The sequence below is a fragment of the Calonectris borealis genome, chromosome W (genome assembly GCF_964195595.1).
Source record: "Calonectris borealis chromosome W, bCalBor7.hap1.2, whole genome shotgun sequence".
Classification (NCBI taxonomy): Eukaryota; Metazoa; Chordata; class Aves; order Procellariiformes; family Procellariidae; genus Calonectris; species Calonectris borealis.
The window spans coordinates 14,052,265-14,073,036 of NC_134351.1; the positions used below are offsets into that span (position 1 = coordinate 14,052,265).

A 20,772-nucleotide genomic window follows, 5' to 3' on the forward strand; every position below is an offset into this window, starting at 1 on the left:
GCCAGCTGTCAACCAAGCCAGCTGTCAACCAGCACCCCCAGGTCCTTTTCCTCCGGGCAACATTCCAGCCACTCTTCCCCAAGCCTGTAGCGTTGCCTGGGGTTGTGGTGGCCCAAGTGCAGGACCCGGCACTTGGCCTTGTTGAACCTCATACAGTTGGCCTCGGCCCATCGATCCAGCCTGTCCAGGTCCCTCTGCAGAGCCTTCCTACCCTCGAGCAGATCAACACTCCCGCCCAACTTGGTGTCGTCTGCAAACTGACTGAGGGAGCACTCGATCCCCTCATCCAGATCATTGATAAAGATATCGAACAAGACCGGCCCCAGTACTGAGCCCTGGGGAACACCACTCGTGACCGGCCGCCAACTGGATTTAACTCCGTTGACCACAACTCTCTGGGCTCGGCCATCCAGCCAGTTTTTTACCCAGCGAAGAGTACACCTGTCTAGGCCGTGAGCCGCCAGCTTCTCTAGGAGAATGCTGTGGGAGACAGTGTCAAAGGCTTTACTGAAGTCCAGGCAGACCACATCCACTGCCTTTCCCTCATCCACGAGGCGGGTCACCTGGTCATAGAAGGAGATCAGGTTGGTCAAGCAGGACCTGCCTTCCATGAACCCGTGCTGGCTGGGCCCGATCCCCTGGTTGTCCTGCACATGGCTCGTGAGCGCCCTCAAGACGAACCGCTCCATAATCTTCCCCAGCACTGAGGTCAGGCTGACCAGCCTGTAATTCCCCGGATCCTCCTTCCGGCCCTTCTTGTAGATGAGCGTCACATTGGCAAGCCTCCAGTCGTCCGGGACCTCCCCTGTTAACCAGGACTGCTGGTAAATGATGGAGAGTGGCTTGGCAAGCTCCTCCGCCAGCTCCCTCAGTACCCTTGGGTGGATCCCATCCGGCCCCATAGAATTGTGAACGTCCAGGTGGCGTAGCAGGTCGTTAACTGCTTCCTCTTGGATTATGGGGGGTTTATCCTGCTCGCCGTCCCTGTCTTCCAGCTCAGGGGGCTGAGTACCCTGAGGATAACTGGTCTGACTATTAAAGACTGAGGCAAAGAAGGCGTTAAGTACCTCAGCCTTATCCTCGTCCTTGGTGGCAACATTCCCCCCGGCATCCAATAGAGGATGGAGATTCTCCTTGGCTCTCCTTTTGTCATTAACATACTTGTAAAAACATTTTTTGTTTTCTCTCACGACAGTGGCCAGGTTGAGTTCTAGCTGGGCTTTTGCCTTTCTAATTTCCACTCTGCACGACCTAACGAGATCCCTGTACTCTTCTTGAGTTGCCTGCCCCTTCTTCCACAAGTGATAAACTCTCCTTTTTTTCCTGAGTCCCAGCCAGAGCTCCCCATTCAGCCAGGCCGGTCGCCTTCCCCGCCCGTTCTTCTTGCGGCAAATGGGGACAGCCCGCTCCTGCGCCTTTAAGACTTCCTTCTTGAAGAACGTCCAGCCTTCCTGGACCCCCTTTGCCCTTCTGTCTCCCAAGGGACTCTCTCGACCAGTGTCCTGAGCAGGCCAAAGTCCGCCCTCCGGAAGTCCATGGTAGTGGTTTTGCTGGCCCCCCCCTCACTTCACAAAGTATCGAGAATTCTAACATTTCATGGTCGCTAAGCCCAAGCCGGCCTCCGACCACCACATCTCCCACCAGTCCTTCTCTGTTTGTGAACAGCAGGTCAAGTGAGGCACCTCCCCTAGTGGGCTAGCTTACCAGCTGTGCCAGGAAGTTATCTTCCACACACTCCAGGAACCTCCTCGACTGTTTCCTCTCTGCCGTGTGGTATTTCCAGCAGACGTCCGGAAAGTTGAAGTCCCCCACGAGAACAAGGGCTAGCGACTGGGAGACTTCTGCGAGCCTCTGGTAGAATATTTTGTCTGCCTCCTCATCCTGGCTAGGTGGTCTATAACAGACTCCCAGCAGGATATCTGCCTTGTTGGCCTTCCCCCTCATCCTTACCCACAAGCGCTCGACCTCATCATCACAGTCGTTGATCTCTAGACAGTCGAAGCACTCCCTGACATACAGGGCTACCCCACCGCCTCTCCTTCCTCGCCTGTCCCTTCTGAAGAGCTTATAGCCATCCATTGCAGCACTCCAATCGTGAGACCCATCCCACCATGTTTCCGTGATGGCGACTAAGTCATAGCTACCCCGCTGCACAATGGCTTCCAGCTCCTCCTGTTTGCCGCCCATGCTGCGTGCATTGGTGTAGATGCACTTGAGCTGGGCTGCCGATTTCTCCCCCGACAATGGCGTGCGGTCCCTAGGCTCTTCTCTAGTGAGCCTGGTTTTATCCCCTTCCCCCTTCGAACCTAGTTTAAAGCCCTCTCGATGAGCCCCGCCAACTCATACGCGAGAATCCTTTTCCCCCTGTGAGACAGCTGAACTCTGTCTGTCGCCAGCAGGCCCGGTGCCGTGTAAACCTCCCCATGGTCAAAGAAGCCAAAATTCTGCCGATGGCACCAGCCCCTGAGCCACATGTTGATCTGATGAGTTTTCCTGTTCCCTTCAGTATTCCTCCCCGCCACTTCAGGGATCGAGGTAAACACTACCTGTGCTCCCGATCCTTCCACCAGTCGCCCCAGTGCCCTGAAGTCCCTTTTGATCCCTTCAGGACTTCTCTCTGCAACCTCCTCACTGCCAATAGCGGGTAGTAATCGGAGGCCTGCACGAGACTAGGGAGCTTCCTAGTAATGTCCTTCACCCGGGCCCCAGGGAGGCAGCAGACTTCCCTGTGGGATGGGTCTGGCCGACAAATTGGGCCCTCCGTCCCCCTCAGAAGGGAATCACCTATGACAATTACCCTCCTTTTTTTCTTAGCAGAGGCAGTCGTAATGCGTGGGGCTGACTGACTCGCCCTGGGCAACCCCCTGGATGGGCCTTCATCTGCGTCCTCGTTTGCCTGGCCCTCAAGATCCAGGGCCCCATATCTGTTCTGCAAGGGCAACTGGGAAGGTTGAAGTGAGGGAGGCCAGGCGGGGATTCACCTGGCACCCCGAGCAGGGACCTGTGTCCATTCCCCCCTGTCGCCTGGGTCCCCTCCTTCTGCCTGGTGGCAAGAGGGCAGGGGATCCTCTGCTTCTTGTGGAGCCTCCATGTGCTGCCCTTGCCTCAGGGATGGTAGGGTGCGGCTCCACCAATCTATCTCCCTCTCACACTCCCTGATACTCCTTAACCTCTCCACTTCCTCCTTCAGCTCTGCCACCAGGCTGAGCAGATCATCCACCTGGTCGCAGCGCACACAGGCATCGTCTCTGCTGCCCTCCTGTACAAGTGACAGGCTCAGGCACTCCCTGCAGCCAGAGACCTGGACAGATGTATGTTTGCGTGGGGGCTCGGTCTGGGTCGCTACGTTTCTCCTGGCGATGGCTTTCGACCGAGTGGAAACCATGGCTAGGTCCTCTTCTGGGTGGGCGATGACCACGAGTTGAGCTAGCCTCTAGAGCCTGGAGGGGGGACTGCGCCCTGCCCGCTCGCTTTCCCCGCACGCCCTGCCTGCGCAAACTGCCGCGCCACGCCCTGCTCGCCGCGCTCCCTGGGGGCTGCTCTTGTATCTGAGGGGATTTGGCCGCCGTCCCTCCTGTCCCCGCCCACGCTGAGTCAGAGCTGCCGCTCGTCAGGAGCTCACTCCTCCGGCTCGGGAGAGGGGGCTGGGGCACCCTCTCGCTCCCTGCGCTTTTGCCTTCGCGGTTTTTGCCGCGGTTTTGCCGCTTCAGGAAGGGTCCCCCGGCGCGATCCTCCGCTCCGGAGCCCTTCGCCTCGGTGGCAAAGTAACACTTTGCCTTCTAGACTTTTGAACAGTTTAAAGCATATCAGGAATGTTACTTCTTTTTGAACAAGAATTTATTCTATTTTAATTCCATCCTGTTATTCAGTAAAATCTTTCAGTTACAGAACTGGTATGAATGAGAGAGACACTTATATAGAGATATACTCCCTCAAAATAATCTATTATTCCCAATGTCATATGATGTGACATACTGATTTTAATCTGTAACCTTTGTTTTTTCTTGTTATGTCCAGCTGCTTGTATTTAGAAGTTTAATCTGTACAAATATAGATGTTTAGCTTGCCACAGTGATATTTCAGTGTATCATACTGAAAGAAAGCTAATTGTTAATTAATTAATATTTAATTATTAAAGAATGATTTTTTATACTTCCAATGTAATAAAATAAAATCTATAGCAAAAGAGTGGTAGATCCCATTTCATAACCATAAACTTAATTGGGAAACCTGAAGCTAATCAATACAAACCATGAAGCGTGTTGGACAAAGCCCATGAAAAATATGCAAGAGATTCCATTTAATTAACAGGTTATTGATTTCCTGCTGGAGTTAAGATGCAGAGCTATGCATGTAAAGAGTGTAACTCAGGTCCAATAAGAAGCATAGAGTAGCAAATTAATTCAGTTAGATTTATAACCTCATAATCTTTGCAAATAGTTTATTTCTCTATGACTATGTTTTTTGTATACATGACAAAATCTGAAGGGGTTTTCCTGACACTAAGCCACACACTTCCTACATTTTAATAAATGAAATGTAGAAGTATTTGATAGCTTGTTATTGAATAATTGCATATATTTTGCTCTATCTGATGAAATAGGTTTGGGTTAGTTTTTGATGCAAAATTTTAAAGTGTAAATAACTTCTAAAAAGTGCAATTTTGCAATTATGATTTATTTTATGGTTAAATTAAATGACTTTTTTGTTATATATACAAGTCTTTACTTAAAGGTCCTTTGGCACTGTGTTTGTAATATAATAGTAATGTAATATAATCGGTAGTTGTGATAGTATGCGGAGGCTCAGAAACTCATTCTTTTGGACATGGAAGCACTGTACAGCAAACAGGGAGTTATCCCAGGCTGGTCTCAGTCACAGGAGAGAGATGGCACTTTTAGGGAGCAATTCATCTCCCTTTAAAGACGACATCTAAAATAAGTCAATTTGCATGTCAGCAATTACCATCATGGGCAAAACAGACTCGACTTGGGGAAATTAGTTTAATTTATTAGCAATCTAAATCAGAGCAGGATAATGAGAAATAAAAACTAAATCTTAAAACACCTTCCCCCCACCCCTCCCTTCTTCCCAGGCTCAACTTCACTCCCGATTTCTTTACCTCCTCCCCCCGAGAGGCACAGGGGGACGGGAAATGAGGGTTATGGTCAGTTCATCACACGTTGTCTCTGCCGCTTCTTCCTCCTCAGGGGGAGGACTCCTCACACTCTCCCCCTGCTCCAGCGTGGGGTCCCACCCATGGGAGACAGTCCTCCACGAACTTCTCCAACGTGGGTCCTTCCCACGGGCTGCAGTTCTTCACAAACTTCTCCAGTGTGGGTCCTTTCCATGGGGTGCAGTCCTTCAGGAACAGACTGCTCCAGCGTGGGTCCCCCACAGGGCCACAAGTCCTGCCAGCAAATCTGCTCCAGCGTGGGCTCCTCTCTCCATGGGGCCACAGGTCCTGCCAGGAGCCTGCTCCAGCACGGGCTTCCCACGGGGTCATAGCCTCCTTCGGGCGCATCCACCTGCTCCGGTGTGGGGTCCTCCACGGGCTGCAGGTGGATATCTGCTCCACTGTTAACCTCCATGGGCTGCAGGGGGACAACCTGCCTCACCATGGTCTTCACCCCAGGCTGCAGGGGAATCTGCTCCGGCGCCTGGAGCACCTCCTCCCTCTCCTTCTTCGCTGACCTTGGTGTCTGCAGAGTTGTTTCTCTCACATATTCTCACTCCTCTCTCTTCGGCTGCAATTGCTGTTGCGCAGCAGTTTTTCTCCCCTTCTTAAATATGTTATCCCAGAGGCTCTACCACTGTCATTGATTGGCTCGGCCTTGGCCAGTGGCAGGTCCGTCTTGGTGCCAGCTGGCATTGGATCTATCTGACGTAGGGGAAGCTTCTAGCAGCTTCTCACAGAAGCCCCCCCTGCTACCAAAACCTGGCCATGCAAACCCAATACACTTTGCTTTATCAACCCCCTTTTCATCTTTCCCTTATTGTTTTCCCCATATCTTCTGCAGTAGTTCCCTTTTGCTACACTTTTGTTTTCTGTGGTCTTCCCTTTCCTCAGTTAGTCTTCCCAAAGACACTTCTTCCAGGAAGCTTAACAACATAAATCCTCCCTCTTAAGTGTCTGTTTCTGGTTTAGCATTGACATAATTTAGTGACACTGTCCCTTCCAGTCACCTAGTTTGTTACACTGGTGATCGGTTCTCACTGAGATTGCTAGCTGTGCCATCTGGATGATGTGATAGGGCTCTACTTGTCTGGTGTATTGCTCTGGATACTCCATGACACGAACTCTGAGAACAGCATGACCAGGAGGATTTTTCAGCAGGAAGGACTCTGCACAAGCTACATTTCAAACATTCCCCAGAAGAATTCAAAAAGCTTAGAAGCATCAGAACAGGTTTTTAATCATTCTATGAAGAGCAGGAAAAGTGTTTGTAATATATCTTTCTTCTTGGCATAGTGCTGTAGTGCAACATGTTTTACTAGGATTTTATATGCCCCAAGAAAGCACCTATGCATACTTCTGCGCTTATGCCATGAAATTTGTTGCTATGGAAATATCAAAACTCATCTATGACTAAGAATGGGCAAACCCGTTCAGGCAAAATAGTATCCAGTCTCAATCTCCATTCAATAGTCAAAATGAATTGTAGCCATTTTCATGCTTTGTAGTGGCTTAATATCTTTTCTGTATCATTAAAGTCTTTTAGCCACTTCTCCAATGCTCACCCAGTTCAATGCATAATTTAGGCACAACAATTCCAGCAGCACCTCTGAGAAATCAGATTAAACTGAATTAGATTAAATTATCCTTACTATTCTTTGCCTTCTCTTGCTTCCTTTACATTTCTTGGCACAGAAGCATTTCCTAGATTAGTTGTAGCACTGACTGCACTACCTTCCTTCTAAACATTAAAACTTCAGATGATTTATTGCTTCTGACATGTAGAGTGCACTCTGGGGATTAACTGAATGGAAACCTTCAGATCAGGGGGTATTTAAAAAGAGCAACAGTAACTTCCAGCAGAGTGTGTCTTGGGTCCTGCTGTCTGAGCAGCTTCTCCTCCTGGAGAAAAGCAGCTGACCTCAGGCAAACAACTGTGGGAGAGCACGTAAGGTAGACTTGCTGTGCGTTCACATGCATGCATATTTTCTCTTCTGGAGATCACATTTTCTTTTACTACCAGGGATTTTACTGTGTTATAGGCTTTCTAAAGTTAGTCCCTTGGAATCAAAGACAGACCCCTATTTTTCAATATCTCTATCTCCAGTTAAGATAACAGACTTCTGTATGAGACAAATCCCACAATTAAAAATAAGTGTAACACCTATCAATAACTGAAATGTTTCATGGAGAGCAATCTGAAACCAATGCCCAAAATTACCTCTTAAAGGAATACATTAACAAAGGATTATGATTATAATTGTGACAGGCAACAGAAGCAGTTCATGAGAGATCTATGCATTTATCTGTCTCGCCTCCCTATTTATTTAATTACCATTAATTTAAGTATGATTGCAGAACATTCTTAACTAAGGATTCTTTTCTGTGTATAGAATAGATTTAAAGATTTAACCCTCTGTTCCCTAATTAGCCCTACACACAAATGCTCAGATTAAATGATGAGTTCCTTGGAAAATAAAATAATACAGAACTGCCGAGACTGGATCTTTTAGAGGTAAATGTGGATATTGTGTGAGGATAGATTAAAACAAACTAACGATGTTAACACATTCCAGAGCCTAAGGAAAGAAATCATTGAACATGGCAAAGCCACATTTCTCCTCAAAAGAGCTGAAGTACCATTTCTTCCTTGAGTTACAATCCTATTATACGATTAAAAAGACAAGAGCTTTGCAGAGAGTCAGTAAAAATCAAGCCAAGTTCTATCTGGAAAAGAATTTTCACACTGAAAATTCTGGAAGTGCTCAGTTTTCAGTTTAAATGATAAATTGCCTGTTTAGTAAGCGTCTGTATACTTTCATTAAGAGGCACAGCAAATGCTCTTTCACTCTGCCAATACAACATAGAGAATGTAGCTACCTGGAAAATTATATGGTATAAGAACACGTGGATTAACATGATGCAAAAAATATGAGGTCAAATAAAGTGTGTTCCCATAAAGATGTCCAAGACCAAGTTGCCATAATAATAACCAAAAGTGCTGCAGGGTAGAATTTTCAAAAGTGTTCACGTAACTTACAATCTCAGTCCTGTTTTCAAGTTAATGTTTCTTTATAAATAATAGTGTCTTTTACAAAGAAATTATTTTTCTCTTACGCACCTACAAATGTTATAGAAATAGAATTTACAGTCTTAAAACAGAAAAGTCAGTTTTGCCTAAGGGCTTGTAATGCCAAGACTTTGCCTTGGTATAGCTACAGAACTCCATGTCCCAAATGAAAGATCAATGTATTCCTCATACCAGTTTTTTCTACTACATTTCATTGCAAAAAGTTACTAATGAAGGTAATCATGACACAGTCACACACTGGTATATAAAGAAAAAAACACAATTTGGGAAAGAACTTAAATTAAAACCAGGATAATAAGACAGAAATCAGAAAGCTAACATAATAAAACACCAAAAGTCACCGATTTGAGTCACCACATGACCCAATTCTCTTTAATAAAGCAGATATAAGGATGTGAAACAATATAAGGTTATTACTATAAAATTCAGTTTTCAGTGAGACATTTTTATAAATAAATATTAAATTTAGGAATCCATGATGGTTTCACAGAGGAATTTTAGTCATATTAATTCCTCTTACCTGTTATAGTTGCTTTGTTAATAGATGGTTGGTTACACATTGGTGATCGTCTGTTTAAAAGAAAAGAAAAAAAGGTATAAGCCTGGTAAACTCACAGATGACTGAATCCTTGAACAATATAATAGAAAATACATTTCCTTGGGAAGTTATTTAGGGCTGGAATACACTGGCATAGCCAAAGAAGTTCATTTAGAACAGATATTTCTTTCTAGTGTAGAAGGGAATTCACAACTGACCCTGAAATCTCTCTGCAGATTGGGAACTCCAAGAGTGGAATATTTTAGGAATATACAAGTTCATTAAAAACCTGCCTAATCATACCTAGACCTTGTACCTAGCTTGAAGTTTGGTCTATATACAGTTATCATTATTCTAACATAGTTTGCACTGCCCACGTTCTCTGACATGAAATACATTTTTTTAAAATTACTTTTCACTTTATTATTTTGCATATACATTTCACACATTATTTTGCATATACATTTCACAATAATATTTTGGGAAAATAGCTCAGTGGACTGCTTTGCCCATTGAGAAAGCTAGAAGTTGCTGGACTGACACAGCTGCATAGGGATGCGTGGATGACTGCAAGCAGGGGCTACATAGGGTCTGCATTTTCCAACCAAGATGGCTGGAAATATCTTTTTGTGGCACTGCATATGTAATGGTAGGCAGCTGTCTTTGGAATGCTAATTACTTCTAAGTTCTGGAGACACACATTTTGGGTGAGGGAAATGACTCCACTACAAAATTTGCCAGTGTAACTAACGTTAATGTTAACTGTGATGCTGTAACACGATTGGAGAAAGATCATATTTATATTGTCTCATTTATAATCATGAACTACTGTGGATAAGTGGGATATCGTTATCTTGGATGAGTTAGGCGGAGTTCTAGGTTCAGATCATGCAAGTATCTCACAAGTGTAGCTTTCTACTCTGGTTCATTTGCAAGACTCAGACACTGCCTGAATGATCATCTTTGAATGAACTTTGACATATGACTAATTTATTGAAAATCATAGAAATTGCACAAAAACACTCCAAGTTTATGCAAGGACAGCAATGCAAGAGCAATTAGTAGGCAAGGGGGCCGTTGTCTCAGCTATCAAGTATAGCAACTTCAAGGGATTAATAAAGTCATTAGTCATCACATGTTTTATGCAAGCTTGGTGATGCAGACTGAAATCTGTAACATCTAATTGTTAGTCTTAGTTTACATTTAGAAAGAATCACTGCAAAAAGTTTAGTGGCCAAAAATTGACACTCACTTGCTGGGTGCCTGATCTTGTAAATTGGTTAATGCAGCAAAATTATTCCGCACAGTACGCAGGCTGGCCAGCACCTGGAACATACAAAATGGTTTCAGTCTAAATTTCTGCACAGGTGAGACTGATTTATCTCCGTTCCGCTGTGCTGAAAGAAAAAGAAAAGGACATTGCAAAACAACTATAAAAGGTTTTCAGGGTTGGCTCGTCTGAAGCCTTTGACTATTATTTAACAATAACATGTCTGTAATACAAGGGCGATAGTTTGTTTCTTTTTTTCCTCATAAACAACTCATTATTTGTTTAAAGATAGACTTACTTGAAGAGGAGGAAAGTTTTTCACAGAATATTACTTAATTCTTTAAAATGACCATAAAAGCATTAGTGTTTGGAAGATAATAGCCCATTCAAGCCTAATACTTCATACATAAGAAATGATTACAGAATTTTCCATTTGCAGTTCAGCCCCCACAAAGCTCAAAGGACAAAGGGAATGAGATTGTCTAGACTGGCAGGAAAAATAAAAGTGGCTCCTTTAAGGAGCCCAATTCATTTGGGGACTTAGTACAGAAGGCCAGAATGAGAGGATGGTATCACCTGAGCAGGTGGGAAATGTCTGCAGGGTCTTATAAGTATTGCACATTGGGAAAGACGATATAAATGAAGTACTTCCTTTCTGGACTTAATTTCATGCAAGACAGCAGCTAGAGGAGGCAGTAGAGGAGTGTCTTCTTGTTATAAGTGGTGTAGGCATTCTCTACTGAAGGCTGTTGGATAAATGCAACAATTTTTGTCCCATGTAAGGATAACGGGATACATCTCTGACTAGGGAGAGGAAGTTCAGCTGATGTCAGAGAAGAACCATGAGTTATTTAGAACCAGTCTGGGAATGGGAGGATGCAGCAAAACGGATCACTGATGTGTCTTTGCGGTAGTTGCCCATTGTTGTTTCTCAGCCCAGACTGGGCTGGTTCCCTGGTGAACCTATCCTAGGAATAACAAAGGTGGGAATGGGAATTTGGGTTCCAGAGGTCTGAGTCAAGGAGGATACAACCCTCTTTCCATAGCCCCTTAAATTTATACATGAGGTAGGAAGAGGGTAGGAGGCTGGAGAAAAAAGAAGGATTTAATGGAAGCCTGTAATAGACAGAAAATATCCAGGAGATAATAATAACTGGCAGTTCAAGCTATTGTAGGTAATTCCCAAATGAGTTAAGATAATAAAAATAAAAAAACATTTGTTGCCTAATTAGACAACATTCATTTCATTATGTTTTCCTTTCCAAAGATCAGGAGGCAAACTCACATATTTTACATTCAGCGCAGAATAAAAATAATTATATATGCCATCAAATTTGCATGCCCAGGGTACAGTGACACTAACAAAAGTTATATTTAGATGTTGGATGGATAGATATATGGAAATCAGGCAATAAGTGAGCAGAAGGGGAAAGAAGACCTTGGAGTTCAAAAGTTCAAAAATGAATACATAAAATACAAAGACAAAATGCTGAAGTATTAATATATTGAAAAAGGAAAGGATGACTTGAAGGTGGAAGGAGAAGAAAAGCATATAAGGAAAATAGTTGGGACTGTTAAGGAAAGAGACACATTGTCGTGACTGCAGTCAATTTTCAACTCCCTTGGGTCAATCTGCCTGAGTTCGGTCTATGCGTGTGTTGTGGTTTAACCTGGCAAGCAGCTAAACACCACACAGCCGCTTGCTCACTCCCCACTACCCCCGTGGGATGGGGGAGAGAATAAGAAAAAAAAAGTAAAATTTGTGGACTGAGATAAAGACAGTTTAATAAAACAGAAAAAGAAGGGAAAATAATAATAATAATAATGATGATGGTAGAATATATAAAATAAGTGATGCACAATGCAATTGCTCACCACCCGCCGACGGATGCCCAGCCAGTCCCTGACCAGCGATCACTGGCCCCCAACCAACTGCCCCTAGCTTATATACTGAGCATAACGTCATATGGTATGGAATATCCCTATGGTCAGCTGGGTTAGCAGTCCTGACTATGCTCCCTCCCAGGTTCTTGTGCACCTGGCAGAGCATGGGAAGCTGAAAAGTCCTTGACTACCAGGATACTTAGCACAACTAAAACAGCACTGTGTTATCAACATTATTCTCACACTAAATCCAAAACACAGCACTATACCAGTTACCAGGAAGAAATTTAACCCTATCCCAGCCGAAACCAGGACAGTATCCACCCCTTATTCTATACCATCTACGCCATGCCCAGGTCTCACGCTTTCCAATACATCCCAATTAATCACCACCACTTTTCCTGTCTCTTGATATATACACACACAGATATCATTCCCTTAGTCCATGGGCCATCCCTCTTAGAATGTCCACTGAGTTCATTTAGTCCATGACTTTGGGCTCCATCTGTCATAACAGTCTTTCAGGGCAGGAGAGATGGTGTGTGGTGTTGGATTGTTGCATCCTGAAGCCAGTTCTGGTTCCATTATCTCTGCACTTTGCTCGATATCATCGGAGTTCATTCTTCATTAATCTGGGTGATTCTTACTACAATACCGTTGATGTGACATATAGCAACCATAGAAGTGATCACATACATTATTATATAGCAATTAACATCATACAATTCAGTTCATTGGCTATTTTCACCCAAAATTAAATGCCCTTGAGGTACACACCGGACTTCCCCATCCTTTCGCATCACCCACCAAGTGCACCCAGGTCCTTGAGCAAAAGCAATCCCACGAATGGGTTTTCCCTTGCCAGAGGCAGGAGTAACCCAGACTGTCTTCCCCAGCATATTTCTTATGTGCACGACAGGGACTTTATCCCCCTCTACAGTACGTAAAGGTTTTGATTGGGCAGGGCCAGCTCGATTGGCAGATCCCCTGGTGTTGACTAACCAGGTGGCTTTTACTAAATGTGTATCCCAATGCTTGAATGTCCCACCACCCATTGCCGTCAGTGCAGCCTTTAGCAGTCCATTGTATTGTTCCATTTTCCCGGAGGTTGGTGCATGATAGGGGATGTGATATACCCACTCAACGCCATGCTCTTTGGCTCAGGTGCCTATGAGGGTGTTTCGGAAATGAGTCCCGTTGTCTGACTCAATTCTTTCTGGGGTGCCATGTCGCCATAGGACTTGCATTTCAGGGCCCAGGATGGTGTTCCGGGTGGTGGCATGGGGCACAGGGTATGTTTCCGGCCATCTGGTGGTTGCTTCCACCATGATGAGCACATAGGGCTTGCCTTGGTGGGTTTGTGGGAGTGTGATATAATCAATCTGCCAGGCCTCCCCATATTTATATTTCAACCATCGTCCTCCACACCAGAGAGGCTTTACTCGCTTGGCTTGCTTGATTGCAGCGCATGTTTCACATTCATGGATAACCTGTGCAATGGCGTCCATGGTCAAGTCCACCCCTCGATCACGAGCCCATCTGTATGTTGCATCTCTTCCTTGATGGCCTGAGGTGTCATGGGCCCACCAAGCTATAAATAATTCACCCTTATGTTGCCAGTCCAGATCCACCTGAGCCACTTCAATCTTAGCAGCCTGGTCCACCTGCTGGTTGTCTTGATGTTCTTCAGTGGCCTAACTCTTGGGTACGTGAGCATCTACGTGACATACTTTTACAAGCAGGTTCTCTACCTGGGCAGCAATGTTTTGCCACAATGCGGCAGCCCAGATGGGTTTACCTCTGCGCTGCCAGTTGTTCTGCTTCCACTGCTGCAACCACTCCCACAGGGCATTTGCCACCATCCATGAGTCAGTATAAAGATAAAGTACTGGCCATTTTCCTCGTTCATCAATGTCCAAGGCCAGATGGATGGCTTTCACCTCTGCAAACTGTCTCGATACACCTTCTCCTTCAGCAGTTTCAGCGATTTTTCATGTAGGACTCCATACAGCAGCTTTCCACCTCCGATGCCTTCCCACAAGGCGACAGGACCCATCAGTGAACAGGGCATATTGCTTCTCATTTTCTAGTAGTTTGTTATACAGTGGGGCCTTTTCAGCACGCGTCACCTCCTCCTCCTCTGGGGATATTCCAAAATCTTTGCCTTCTGGCCAGTTCGTGATCACTTCCAAGATTCCTGGGCGACTGGGGTTTCCTATTCGGGCCCGTTGTGTGATCAGTAGCGACCCACTTACTCCACGTAGCTTCGGTTGCATGATGTGTAGAGGGGACCCTCCCTTTGAACATCCAGCCCAGCACCGGCAGTCGGGGTGCCAGGAGGACCTGTGCTTCAGTACCAACCACTTCCAAAGCAGCTCGAATCCCTTCAGATGCTGCCAATATCTCCTTCTCAGTTGGAGTGTAGTGGGCCTCGGATCCTCTGTATCCCCGACTCCAGAACCCTAAGGGTCGACCTTGAGTCTCCCCTGGTGCTTTCTGCCAGAGGCTCCAGGTAGGACCATTCTCCCCGGCTGCGGTGTAGAGCACATTCTTTACATCTTGTCCTGCCCGGACTGACCCAAGTGCTACTGCCTGAACTATCTCCTGTTTAATTTGTTCAAAGGCTTGTTGTTGCTCAGGGCCCCATTTGAAATTGTTCTTCTTCCGGGTCACTTGATAGAGGGGGCTTACAATCAGGCTGTAATCTGGAATATGCATTCTCCAAAAGCCCACCACGCCTAAGAAAGCTTGTGTTTCCTTTTTGCTAGTTGGTGGGGACATGGCTGTTATTTTGTTGATCACATCCATTGGGATCTGACGACGTCCATCTTGCCATTTTATTCCTAAAAACTGGATCTCCTCTGCAGGTCCCTTGACCTTACTTTGTTTTATGGCAAAACCGGCCTTCAGAAGGATTTGAAATATTCTCTCCCCTTTCTCAAAAAACTTCCTCTGCTGTGTTGCCCCACACGATGATGTCATCAATGTATTGCAGGTGTTCTGGAGCCTCACCCTGTTCCAGTGCGGTGTGGATCAGTCCATGGCAAATGGTAGGGCTGTGTTTCCACCCCTGGGGCAGTCGGTTCCAGGTGTACTGGACGCCCCTCCAAGTGAAAGCAAACTGTGGCCTGCACTCTGCCGCCAAAGGGATGGAGAAGAATGCATTACCGATATCATTTGTGGCGTACCACTTGGCTGCCTTTGACTGCAGTTTGTATTGGAGTTCTAGCATGTCCGGCATGGCAGCACTCAACGGTGGTGTGACTTCATTCAGGCCACGGTAGTCTACTGTTAATCTCCACTCTCCATTAGACTTTTGCACTGGCCATATGGGACTGTGAAAGGGTGAGCGAGTCTTGCTGATCACTCCTTGGCTCTCCAGTCGACGAATCAGCTTATGGATGGGAATCAGGGAGTCTTGGTTGGTGCGGTATTGCCGCCAGTGCACTGTTGTGGTAGCGATTGGTACCTGCTGTTCTTCAACCCTCAACAACCCCACAACAGAAGGGTCCTCTGAGAGACCGGGCAAGGTGGTCAGCTGTTTCCTCCATCTCCAGGGCAGCTATACCAAAAGCCCACCGGTACCCTTTTGGGTCCTTAAAATACCCTCTCCTGAGGCAGTCTATGCCAAGTATACATGGAGCCTCTGGGCCAGTCACAATGGGGTGCTTCTGCCACTCATTCCCGGTTAGGCTCACTTCGGCCTCCAATACAGTTAACTCTTGGGATCCCCCTGTCACTCCAGAAATACAAATGGGTTCTGCCCCTTCATAGCTTGATGGCATCAGGGTACACTGTGCACCGGTGTCTACGAGAGCCTCATACTCCTGTGGGTCTGATGTGCCAGGCCCTCGAATCCACACAGTCCAGTAAACCCGGTTGTCCCTTTCCTCATAGTCATGGGTCGCATGCACTGGGCTTCATCTGGATCTTTGGGCGTTTGCTCGTTGTCCAGGTCACTATAAACCACCTCCAGTATGGCTAATTCTCTCAGGTACTGGATACCTCTCTCCATAGTGGTCCATTTGCCTGGGCGATATATAACATCTTCCTTGAAGGGATACCTTTCCTTCACGCCTGACAGCAGTCGCCTCCAGAGGCTGAGGGCCTGTGTCCCTTTCCCAATTGCTTTGTCAATGCCCCCTTCCCTAGGAAGGGATCCCGGCTGTTTGTCTTCCTTCCCCTCTAATTCCATTATGCCAGCATCGGAGCAGCCAGGTAACAATATGCTCGCCTGGACGTCGGCTGAAATCTTTCCTCATATCTCGCAACTCATTCAGGGATAGGGATCGGCTGGTTTCCGTCTCGTTTATGAGTTCTTCCTCTTCCTCCTCCCCTCCTCGTGATGGCCCTGCTTTTCCATCATCCCTTTCAAGACGAGCTGACTTTCGCTTCTAAGATTTCTTCTTCTGTACAGGGGCGACTGATACCAGCAAGGGTTGGTCCTCTGGTTCAGCTTTAGTACCTGTTGCAGGGGTTGAAATAGTCGCAGTGCCTGTTGCAGGGGCTGGAGTAGCTGCAGTGCCTGTTGCTTTGTTTTCCTTCTCTTCTCCGTGAGGGTGCTGTATAATACTGAGCAGTGTTTGGTAGATACTAGCCAGGGCCCAGCACAGTGCCATGAGTTGTGCCTCTTTGGAATAACCACAGCATTTATTTGTCAAGCATTCTATCACTTCATCAGGATCCTGTAGTTGTTTGGGAATAAAGTTCCATACCATCGGGGGTGAGAAGTTCTCTAAGTACCTGCCTGTATTCTCCCACACGCCGTGCCACCCATGACCATCCAGCCTCGGGGCAGATCTCTGGGTGATTTTTTTAAATAGTTGATTAACCCTAAACAAAACCTGAAACACATTTAGGAGACATAGCAATAGGAGCATGCTGGCTTGAACATCCCAAGGATATTCAAAATTCTCAAGAGCTATTGTAATCATCGTGGAGGAGAAGGGGAAGGTGAAGGAAGGTGTCTCCCCCAAAGAGGTTAAAAGTGTAATTATTAATAGTTTCCCAGAGATAGCTCCCGAAGGACAGGGATGATGGCAGTGCTGAGTACAATCTCATGACCAATAAGTTTATCATACTATAAACCAGTGTTACACAGGATAGCAAAGTGATAACTTTACTCCATCTCCCAGAGGTGATAAACAGCACATAAAAACTGATAAACAGTATATACAGCAAGTAAGGTGTTACATAATACAACTCCGAGAACAAATCCAACAACTCTGAGAGCAAATAAACCAACATTGTGACCAGCCACTACTAAACTGATATAATGAATGTTTATAACAAATTTGTTTTAACACGCTCGGGTCAGATCTGTCGTTATCGCAACCTTTCATGCCCCATGATGGGCGCCAAAAAGGACTGTTGTGCTTTAAGCCGGCAGGCAGCCAAATACCACACAGCTGCTCACTCACTCCCCCCTCCCCCAGTGGGATGGGGGAGAGAATCGGAAAAAAAAAATTAAAATTCGTGGATTGAGATAAAGACAGTTTAATAGAACAGAAAAGGAAGGGAAAATAATAATGGCAATAATAAAAATAACAATATCAACAACAATAACAACAACAACAATAATAATAATAATATTAATGATGATGGTAGAATATACAAAATGAGTGATGCACAATGCAATTGCTCACCACCCACCGACCGATGCCCAGCCAGTCCCTGAGCAGTGATCACTGCTCCCCAGCCAACTCTCCCTAGCTTATATACTGAGCATGATGTCATATGGTATGGAATACCCCATTGGACAGTTTGGGTTAGCTGTCCTGGCTATGCTCTCTCCCAGCTTCTTGTGCACCTGGCAGACCATGGGAAGCTGAAAAGTCCTTGACTAGCAGGGTACTTAGAAACAACTAAAAGCATCAGTGTGTTATCAACATTTTTCTCATCCTAAATCCTAAACACCAACCGAAACCAGGACAGTGTGCCAGGATGCTGAGACTGCTTGTATGTGCTAGTATTTTCAGAGGTAGCACTGCACCACAGAAACATATCTGTGTGGTTCCCAGAGCTGTCTCAAGCCATGAAACAATGTAGTTGTTTTTCCTGGCTGCAAGTTCCTACTCAGTAAGCCCTGTTGGACTCAAATTGGCTGTATATTCAGGTGCACTGAGAATCGGGAGCATGTACAAATGTAGCTAAGTGACCACTTGGTGAGTGGCCATTAGACGGTTGGACACGATGATCTTAGAGGTCTTTTCCAACCTGTATGATTCTATGATTCTATGATTCTATACATGATGAAATATTGCTCTAAGAAGATATTAAAAGGGTGGTTTGTATGATGTGTAGACATTGTACTGGCACATGGGGTCCAATTTCTGAAGTCCTGAGTGAGGTCCTAATACTGCTAATGTAACTCAGAGGGATGGGCCCTGAGCTTAGCTGCAGATGTAGTCTGTGAGCAGTCCCCACTGGGAGACAGGCTTTTGCATATTCAAATCATTTTTAGATAAGAGTCTAATCAGATGTCACTTCCCCTCTGTTAAGCACTCTCTCTCAACTGCATCTCAATTCCCCTTGTGTTAGGGAATGTAACATGTGATAACTCACCCTGTGAGTACTCTTTCTCCTGTTCAATGTAAATGAAACCAGGTTGATTTAAACCACTGCTAACAGGGGTTTTCACTGAAATAGTAAAAGCACTCAAATAATCAATTACGGCACCTTGGTGTAAGTAGCATTAACATTCAACTGCTCCTTCTCTAATTGCTGAAGCATGTCCATCTACGCCAACGAGAATACCAAAACGCCCTTGAAACAAATAGCGTGTTTTGTCCCAGGAAAAAAATCCATAAATGTAGTGTAATAGTTGCTGTTTTTCTAGGCATACTATAACCTGTCTTATCTATGTGGTATAATTTGTAATAAAAATTCAGATGACGATGAACGTGAACTCAACTATAGTAAATATTATTGAATCATTTGACTGCCATACAATATGTATTTTTTCTGTGCTTGAGAGTTAGGCTTTTTATGTTTCCCGAGGAACTAAAACCAGAAGCGATTTTACTTTTTTTTTCTCTTGTTTTTCCTGTAATTTCTTCTCTTCCATTATTGTTGAAGTATATTTACCATTTGAGAGGTCTTAAAGTATTCTTAGAAAAGGCCCAGGCTTAATCTTTTCTCTGCTAATAAAAGATGAAGGTATTCTTCATATTAAGGATTTGATCAGCCAGTGTCTTATAAACACTGTATCTGTTCGTTTACAACATAATTAAATATATAATAACCTATTAAATGAATATTAATTGTTTTAACAGCTGAGCATTAGACCAAAGCAACCTACATATTCAGACTTAAGTTGGTGTCCTGGTTTCGGCTGGGATGGAGTTGATTTTCTTCCTATTAACTGGTATAGTGCTGTGTTTTGGATGTAGTATGAGAATAATGTTGATAACACACTGATGTTTTAGTTGTTGCTAAGTAGTGTTTACGCTAGTCAAGGACTTTTCATCTTCCCATGCCCTGCCAGGTGTGCGGGGGGCTGGGAGGGAGCGTGGCCAGGACGGCTGGCCCAGCTGGCCAATGGGCTATTCCATACCATATGTCGTCATGCTCAGCATATAAGGCTGGGCGAAGAAGAAGGAGGGGGGGACATTCGGAGTGATGGCGTTTGTCTTCCCAAGTAACCGTTACGCGTGATGGAGCCCTGCTTTCCTGGAGATGGCTGAACATCTGCCTGCCAATCGGAAGTAGTGAATGAATTCCTTGTTTTGCTTTGCTTGAGCACGCAGCTTTTGCTTTCCCTATTAAACTGTGTTTATCTCAACCCACGAGTTTTCTCACTTTTACCCTTCTGATTATCTTCCCCATCCCATTGTGGGGGGAGTGAGCGAGCGGCTGCGTGGTGCTCAGTGGCCAGCTGGGGTTAAACCACGACAGTTGGACACCTTATTCTTATTTGACTGCTGTGTGACTCAACCTTTCTCTTTCTATTCACCTTCAATCACATATGACTTCCAGATTTATTTTTTCCCTTGTAGTTACACCGAATTAACTTTCATTCCTACATTACAGGGTAAAACCTATCATCATGGATTCAAGGAATATCAATGTTAACTTTTCATACATGACAAGACAGCTCTATTGCTAAAAATTGTGGAGTTTCGATCTAAATTCTACAGAATTTCGAGTTGATATTTTATAAAACATAGAATCTGAATGGAAAAATCAAACAAATAGAAATGGTTTTGTAAAGGAACATAAGTATTCTAGGTAAAACTTATCTTGCATCTAAAAATTACCTTGTATTGAATGCATAAAAGATGTTCAAAAGGAGAAATTGTAATTATAAAAAGCAGTAGAATAAGAGAGCACAGATTTGTCTTCATCATGACTGCTGCAGTATTTGAAAAGACATCAGTCGAAGGTGTTTATCATGTTGTTGCACTTCAACTTTTCAAATAATCAAAAAGCATTAAAAAAGAGAGGTATAGATAACAGAGTGGGAGGTTTATGACTTTCTGTTTAGACCGTTTTTTCCTGTTTCAAGCAAATATATCTTATATAATATTAACAATGGAAAACAACTGGCTTGGCCATTTGGCCTTTAAAGTGCAAGATCGTGAGAGAAATATGGCAAAATTGTGCCTACCTGAGCAAATGGTGTCACAATCAAGTCATCTCCATGTCTGAAAAAATGAGCAGAATTGTAAGTTAGATATTACTGAAAACTTATCTCACTGCTACTGCTTTAACAGAAAGAAAATTAGGTTTTACAGTGCACTGTAGGAAACTCCGGTTTTATTCTTCAACAGTTATTCACTACCAATGCTTTACAGATTCTTTGAAAAGCAAGT

General features: G+C 44.8%; 1 protein-coding gene across 3 annotated transcripts in view; it reads right to left on the bottom strand.

The window, feature by feature from the left end:
* The window catches only part of LOC142075110 (3',5'-cyclic-AMP phosphodiesterase 4D-like), a 659,649-nt gene that overhangs the window by 173,808 nt on the left and 465,069 nt on the right, over window positions 1-20,772 (bottom strand). For all 3 annotated transcript variants that reach the window (XM_075136129.1, XM_075136130.1, XM_075136131.1), the window contains exons 3-5: window positions 20,568-20,604; window positions 10,058-10,131; window positions 8,788-8,837 (exon numbers count right to left, since the gene is read on the bottom strand). In XM_075136129.1, the coding sequence (XP_074992230.1) occupies window positions 8,788-8,837; window positions 10,058-10,131; window positions 20,568-20,604 (161 nt within the window). The remainder of the gene's footprint in view (window positions 1-8,787; window positions 8,838-10,057; window positions 10,132-20,567; window positions 20,605-20,772) is intronic.